The 8,239-nt window shown below is 34.0% G+C and overlaps 1 protein-coding gene across 1 annotated transcript; it reads right to left on the bottom strand.

Annotated features, from left to right (window-relative positions):
• Positions 1-1,169: 1,169 nt before the first annotated feature.
• On the bottom strand, positions 1,170-7,079 carry LOC143566643 (putative L-ascorbate peroxidase 4, peroxisomal). Its single transcript, XM_077053285.1, has 9 exons — positions 6,885-7,079; positions 6,687-6,811; positions 5,915-5,964; positions 5,671-5,736; positions 5,472-5,520; positions 4,167-4,249; positions 4,016-4,095; positions 3,820-3,922; positions 1,170-1,579 (listed from the first exon to the last, which is right to left on the bottom strand). Exons 1-9 carry the CDS (start codon positions 6,995-6,997, stop codon positions 1,391-1,393), a joined length of 858 nt encoding a protein of 285 aa, XP_076909400.1. The 5' UTR covers positions 6,998-7,079; the 3' UTR covers positions 1,170-1,390.
• Positions 7,080-8,239: the final 1,160 nt, after the last annotated feature.

Here is an 8,239-nt window from a genome sequence, read left to right as displayed (position 1 = left end):
TACACAATTTGAAACCTTTTATTTTTCAAGGTTCTAATTTTCTTTTTTGGTGGATTAAATATGACAAAAGGTTAAAAAGGGAAACTGAAAGTACCAACCACACATTGCCAAACTAAGAAAGACAGACAAAAAGCATGAGTTTAGGGGAGTTAGGTAGATAACGGAGGGAAGTTGGCAGATTCAATTATTTGCACATGCCACAATCAAAATATATTCATCTTACACATGCTTATTAACTTCTAACTTACACATAAATAGGTGTTCACTAATCTCAATAGTTTGTACCTTATGCACTAACATTTGTAAATTGTTCTTAACAACCTGAACCTTGTAGCTTGTACACAAAATAGAGTCATGCATGATGTATTACATAGGTTGAATACATCCAACCTATTAGAAACCAACAGTAAATTTGTATTTTGTATGTTGTTAGCTATTGGTGAAATAAGAAATAATGAAAATTTAAGAATTGTAAATAACACATAACAATCATCTAAGAAATATAAAATTATATTTTAAAATAAAATATAACTAAAATCTTATGATTTAGTAAGTTTTATTAAATTGTTAAAATAAAAATTAAATATTTAATTTAGTTATTGAACATCATTATTATCAAACATGAGAGAGTTATTTGATAGAATAGAGAGACGGGAAACAAAACTTTACACCTTACCAGAAAATCAGCATGTGTCAACAAAGTTATTTTTTATAACTAGAGAGATGCCCAAGCGATATGTTGGGGAACACAAACGTTGTTAATCACGTAAAACTATAGCAAACATAAGTTGATATAGATAAAGAGATATATATAAATAAAAGTATTAATTAGCTTCCCCTAGGAAGAATAGGTGGCGCAGACTCGTGTGTTATTGGGAGGATTGGTGCGGATTCCGATGTAGCGAGAGCGTGTGGCGGCCGGTATTTTGGGGTCTTGGCCATTCTGCTTAGGCTTGTTGTTCGTGTTCATTTTTGGTGGTTGGCTTTTGTGTTTTTTGCTTGGTGTTGAAGTTTTGTGGTGGTGTATTGGCGAGTCTAGCTTGTTGCTAGCGTTTCTTTTTATAATATATCTTTGTTTGTCATTAAAAAAAGTTGTCTTAAAATAACCAAAACTTACGTAACTTTTAGGAATTTGAGATCAAAATCTAATCATCAATGGTAACTATTCATGTAATTAACTCATAGATTAATTAAACCCACGTGTAATCACATTTAAAACTCGATTATTTATATGAAACCAAACACAGAGGAATTTAAGTATATTGTGTAGGAGTCCATTAATTAATCAAACCCAAAGTCCATTTCTCTGGAGTTTTGAACTTAAAAATAATGGTACTACAATAACCTGTATCCCTTGCATTGTGCCTTGCTTCAAATATCACATATTTAATCACTTGGTCTTCTTGCGGGCTTCATACAGGTAACTGATAATCACCACAGCAGCAGTAACCAAAACGCCAACCGCACTCTGGGCCAATACGACACCGTCCTTAACAACCGTATGGGAACTTGGTGTAAAGCCTAATTCAGAGAGTTTCTTGTGTGACACTGCATAGTCATTGAAGAATGCATCTTCATCCTAGTGAATGAATTAATGCTCAATTATTAAACACAACATGGAAAAAACGTAAAATCAAATCAATATATTTAATGTGAAAAGAAAAGGACGCCTACCAACTCATAAAATACCATGTTAGTCATACCATATATAATAAGGAATGAATTTGGAAAAAGATATGTTAACCAATCAAATAAAAAAGTCAAATTGTAGCATTAGCAGATTGTACTGTACAAGTATCTGTTTGAGAAGAAGAACACAAGCTCTGCAAAGGTTGTTGGGCAGTAGGTGAGTGTGGTTAATGGGTGCAGACCAGTAGTCAGAGTCCAGAGTGGGTCCCAACTGTCAAAACCAAACACACAACTGTATTTGGCTTTAATGTTTGTTTGGTTATAGGTTCCTATTTTAGTCGTTAAGGTAGGTTCCTACCCTAGTATTAAAGGATATCTATTGGGATGGTTGTCTAATAGTTAAAGGTTTGGGTTATACATACACCATATTGGTTATTCATACATCAGGGTAGCCTATACGAGTCGTATAGGTGCATAGTCAAGTCATTTTCAAGCAAAAGTGTCAGGTTTTATTCTTTTGTATCGTATAGCCCCTATACGGCTCGTATAGGGCTATATGACTCGTATAAGGTCTATTTGACTCGTATAGTTTTTTTTTTCAATTATAAAATTACAAAATATTAAAAATAACACCCGAGTTGGTTACAAAATAAAAATATACCTAACAACCTACGCACAACATGAGCGTTTCGGGGTAACGACTTTTTAGATGTGGTAATGCAATCCATTTTGGTTGACACATATATGAGTTATCTAAGCTTGTGAAATATGAGTTATCTAAGCTTTTGGCATTGTCTTACAAAACAACACACAAATCTTACATGGTTTGAGAAAGAAAATCTGATACCTGGTCTATACGGGTCGTATACCACCTATACGAGTCATATAGACCAAAAAAGTAATTAAAAAATCTCTGGTCAAAGTACATGCTGACATGCTGTATATACGAGTCGTATAGACCCTGTACGGCTCGTATAGGTCAGACGAGTTACGTAGGCTATACGAGCTGGAAAATCTATACGGCTCATATAAGGTCTATACAGCTCATATAGACTACAAAAAGCTGCCACAATGACATGTTCGTACACAGGTCAATAAGTTAGGGCTATACGACTCGTATAGGCCCTATACGAGCTGTATAGCCTTATTCCCACACTGGTGTATGCATAGCATGACCCTAGTTAAATTAATATAAGTTTCTAGTTTAGTTTACACGACATATTCTATAAGACTATTCACTATGGTGACCATTTATCACAACTGATTGCAAGGTGGCACAAAATGACAAAAAAATATTTTAATTAAATAATTAGAAATTCTTTTTTGTCTACAACCGGTTGCAACCTAGGTTGTTCTAGCAACCCAAGTTTGCAACCAAACTTTTATATCTAACTTGGTTTTTCTATGAAAATTACAACTTTTAACCTTTTTTAAAAAAATGTAACAACATGGTTTTTATTTATAAAAAAATATTGAACATTTTGATATAAATTTGATAAAAAATGAAGCATATTTTTTTAATAAAATATTGGTTTGGGTTGGGTTGTGATAGTGAGTGAGATACTAGATTGGGTTGGGTTGTATATGTTGAAGAGAGAGAAATTAGTTTTTTAATAATTAGTTTCTACTTAGGTTTTCACGACCGAAAAAATTTCAAAATAGACATGTTGAACGAACATACTTTTCAAAATAGTTAAAAATTTATTGTTTAAAAAAAATAATCATATTAGAAAAAGCCAAATCACCTTTTGACACGTTAGCAGATTCTGCTTAACAGGCTCCTTTTGAGCAGCCGACACAGAATAACATGGAAAAATGGCATGACATCAACCATCATGCAACACGTGTCATGATCTAACTAGCTGGAAGAGGCATACCATGACTATATGTGCTAGCTCGCCAGCGTTTTGGTTCCTTTATAGCCGTCGTACGCCTCTTTTGGCTCCTTTATAGCAGGATCATGACACGTGTAGTTTTCTGGATGATGGCACATCATTTTTCATGATATTCAGTGCCGGCTCAAAAGGAACCCGATGAGCCGAATCTGCTGATGTGTTTAAATGTGATTGGCTCTTCTCGTATGTGCTTACGATTATTTTACAAAACCAAAAAATCTAACAACTTGACTGATTCAATAAAAATTTGCATCATAAAACAAGTCAAAGTCAGAGACACAAGAAAACTGTATACCTTGGCATACAGGTCAACATATCGGTGGAATACTGGATCCTCCACCAATGCAAGGTCTGTAGGAAGTTTCAATAGTCCCTCTGATTCCCCTTTCAAAAGTTCACTGGTTTCATAAATCATAATATTAGTGTCATTTCAGTTTTAAAAATTCATTATTTTAGTATAACGAGAAAATAGTAATAATTAATAGTTTTACACAAAATATAAGCTATCAAATTTCAGTGGCTCCCTAGTCCAAGGGCCTTCAAAGCCTGATCTGTCTGCATGTGCTCTTCCCTACAACATTAAAACAAGCATTATCATTCGCATAAGATGCCTACAAGATATTAATCTAACAAGTAACTTACAAGAGTGTGTCCTCCAGATAGGGCTACAACATCCTTATCGGATAAACCCATGCGATAAAATATGTCCCTCAAGTGTTGTGCACCTAAATTAGTAGAAAGCAATACCAAATGAAGATCGATAGTGGTAAATAAGTAACATCATTTGTATAACGTTAGCATATAACAAGTATTCATGTCAAACGTTTATCATTGGGCATTTAAATCAGCTCACTTGATTATGTGCCATGTGTGTTGTAAAATACATCTGCATCTAGAAGATACAGTATAAGGTTCAAGAAGTTTGGAGTGGTTTATATAATTGTTTAGATACAGACATGAAGATAAGGACAAACTTTTGTTAGTTGCAATATTATCACAAAATAGTAACACACCAAAATGCCCCAAACACCCTTGCATTTTCCAAGATTATGAAATTTGCCAATATATGACTGACTGGCAAATCTAGCATTGATGGGCGATGAACCGAAAACACCCTTCGATTATAGTGATGTCACTACAATAACGAATTATGAACTTCTGCATCGTGTCAATGAAATTAACTGGATTGGCTAATAATTAAGAACATTGTATGAAGATAGCTAGCTGTGATGGCCCAATTGTTTAGACAAAAAAACCAGGAAGGCCCGTTTTCAAATGCACTAGGACCAATATAACAGTTGCAGCTATGTCATGCGCAACCATTTTTTTTTGAAAAGGAATGATTAAAAGATGTCAAAGAAATGCAACTGTTTGTCAACCAGGGAGCACACATGCACAAATTGTTTCACTATTATTTCAAATGAGTCAAGTCCATAAAGTCTATTTATAGGGTCATGGTATTGTTTACTCTTAAAACTTCAATTAGTAAACATACCATAATGGTATTTCCCTTACATATTTTATTATTATTATTATTAGCTTTTATATTGCGGTTAAACTGTGACCTTTTTATTAATATTATTATAATTAGTAGTAGTTTTTTATATAACTGTTAAACTTTGATTTCCTTTTTTTTGCTTCATACACATGTTCTTAGAGCCGAGGGTCTCTCTGGAAGCCACCTCTTTATTCCTTTGGATAGAGGTACGGTGTGCCTACATCCCACCCTCCGCAGACCCTACCTATAGCTCTGCTGTCGGTGGGATTTTACTGGGTATGATTGATTGATTGATTGATATTCAGGAGTTTTTCATACAAAATTTTAAATAAACCAATTAATGAAAACTTTCAGTAAGGAATCATCTTGTAAACTACCTACAAGTTATTTACAATAGGCCTCATTTCTTATATAAGATTTTAATGAAGATATAATAGAAGATTACAAACCTTTGGTAGCATTTGGGAGTCTGCCTTCCTTAGGAGAATTCGTTGAATCCTATTAAAAAAAACAGGATTCGTTAAAGAAAAGTAAATTTATTACAAGAATAATTCCGATTGCATTCTTGTTTATGTGCTTTTTCCAAAGAGTGACATTTCATAAAGAACTTGACAGAAAACTTGGAAAAAATGTGATGAAGCAAGATACCTTTCTACCCGGAACAAAGTCAACAGTAGGGCCACCAGTAACCTCTACAGCAACAACTCCTGCAAGCTACAAATTAACCGGAAGCCTTTCATGGTTAGTGACAAATTACATTCCACATTTCATATACCATTTGTGCTTAATTGTATGTATTTAACAATAATAGCTAGATAACACATCTTTATTAGCAAGAACCCCCTCTGTCTAAGTTTACAGAAACAAACTTCTTCAGTAACATCGAATTTACCTGATACAGATCTGCATAAGTAATCCTTGGATGTTTGGACTTTATTTCCTCTGCAGTAAGAAATAAAATATTAATTAAAGCAACAGACAGTAGAAGTAGTTTATTCAAGTCAACAACTTTCTCTTTATGACAGTGTTGTAGAAATCACGATTACGCTTATTAGATTAATCGGTAACGAATCGCAAATCGATACGCTACCAATGCGATTTCACCTAATCGGACCAACAAATCGTTAATCCGTCAAAGGTGTTCAAAATCTGTCAAAGTCTCTCCAAATGGAACCTTGGTTTTTGTGAACCCAAGTTCCCGACCCAATCCATGAACTAATATGTTACGGTTTGAATTTTTTTCCTCATCCATTTTCTTATGTTTACGCTTAATTGTTTATGCTTGAACTATACTAGGTGAATATGTAAATTTAAAATTCTCTCTCTCTCTCTCTCTCTCTCTATATATATATATACTCCGTAATTTTGAGAAACTAAATATAAAAATTCCAATATGCTTAATCCTGATTAACCGTAGGCAGTACCCAGCTAGTTGGTACCCCACGCATGTTTACAAGAAGGCTTTATAGGGACACGTAACATATCCAGTTCCAATAATATAAGTCAGCTCAGCCTAAAATCATAAAACTAATGACGTTCTAGTAAGTTCTTCACTTGACTATAGTGAAAGTATCAAGGGTGAAATAATTAACAATCGCATTGCATAAATGATGTTCCAATCTATAAAGTTATATATATATCAACTGAGAGATATAAAGGTTAACCGCAAAAATCAATAGCAATCTTTAATCCGTTGTTAGAGCCATGAGTGTACTCCTCTTGGGTTCTAATGGAACCGTTGGGGCCTCCGGTCTTGGTATTCACATCGTATGTTCCAGCATCATGCCACCTACATCATGAATATAATAATTATTATTATATCAGAAATACATGTACGTGTTAAATAAATAAATTATAGGTACGCTAATCGGAGCATGATTGGGGCGCAGTTCTTGTTGGCGATGAAAGCACGAAGCTCACGACGAGCTTTGTCAATCTGTTTAAGGTATTCGGTGTCTACAATAGGCATCGCCATTGATTAATTAATATATGGTTACTTGCAGAGTGCTAATGAAGGTGGAAGCTAGTAGTGTGAGTCTTGTCTTGGGAACCACGAAGATAGATAGATAGATAGATAGATAGATAGGCTAAAATTATTATGTGTTCGTGTGTGGTGGAGTTTGATTTGATTAGAAGCTCTTGCACACGTGATACGTTAGTTGAATTTCACTTTTCTTTCTTTCTTTCTGGTCCAAGTTGTTTCTTCTTGTAATTTATATTAGTAGTAGTCTAAGGGTGGCAAATCCAACCCAAATGGATTGTTTTGGGTTAAGATGGATAAACTTTAAAAGTAAAATAGTTAGGATGGATCATAAAAATTCTTTAAGTGGGTCAGGATGGGTTGAAAATATACAAGTAAGTTTCATTTATAGGTTAAAATGGGTCAAAACAAAATATCCAAGTTATCCAAAATTTATCTAATTCAAAATACTCAAACTATCACGTGCGAAACAAAACTCATCCGAAACCCAAAAAACGATCAAAACGAAACAAAAACCCCGAACTGACTAAAACGAAACAAAAACGAAACTGAACCGAAATAAAAAAACGACCAAAACGAAACAAAAAAACGGGAATGAAACCGAAATACTGACCAAAACGAAACAGAAAAAGTGAAATTCAACCGAAAAGCTAACCAAAACTAAACAAAAACACCGAATCGACCAAACCGAAACAAAACTGAATCGAAATAAAGAAACGACCAAAACGAAACAAAAAAACCGAAATGAAACCGAAAAGTTGACTAAAACGAAACAAAAAAAAGCGCGAAATGCAACTAAAAAGCGGACCAAAACAAAACAATAACACCGAACCGACCAAAACGAAACAAAAACACCGAATCGACCGAAACAAAACAAAAAAAACCAAAACGAAACTGTACCTAAATAGAAAAACGACCAAAACGAAACAAAAAAAGGCGAAACGAAACTGAAAACCGACCAAAACAAAAGCATTGAACCGACCAAAGCAAACAAAATAACCGAAACGAAACTGAACCGAAATAGAAAAACGACCGAAATGAAACAAAAAAAAACGAATTGAAACTGAAAAACTCACCAAAAGAAAACATAAAAAAAACTAAATGCAATTTAAACCGTACCAAAACGAATTAAAAACATCGAACCGACCAAACGAAACAAAAAAACTGAAACGAAACTAAACCGAAATAGAAAAACGACCAAAACGATACAAAAAAACCGATATGAAACCGAAAAAC

This window comes from Bidens hawaiensis, unplaced genomic scaffold, assembly GCF_021521415.1.
Source record: "Bidens hawaiensis isolate Kalapana, Puna unplaced genomic scaffold, B.hawaiensis_p1.1 tig00022933_1, whole genome shotgun sequence".
NCBI classification, from domain to species: Eukaryota; Viridiplantae; Streptophyta; class Magnoliopsida; order Asterales; family Asteraceae; genus Bidens; species Bidens hawaiensis.
Note: the sequence above shows the minus strand (reverse complement) of the source record. Positions and strands in the feature narration are given on the sequence as shown.

Coding starts and splice junctions, on each gene's coding strand:
- LOC143566643 (XM_077053285.1), bottom strand. CDS start 6,997: ATGGCGATGCCTATTGTAGACACCGAATACCTTAAACAGATTGACAAA. Junction 6,812..6,884: donor CCAATCATGCTCCGATTAGC/GTACCTATAATT, acceptor TTCATGATGTAG/GTGGCATGATGCTGGAACAT. Junction 5,965..6,686: donor GATTGCTATTGATTTTTGCG/GTTAACCTTTAT, acceptor TTCTTACTGCAG/AGGAAATAAAGTCCAAACAT.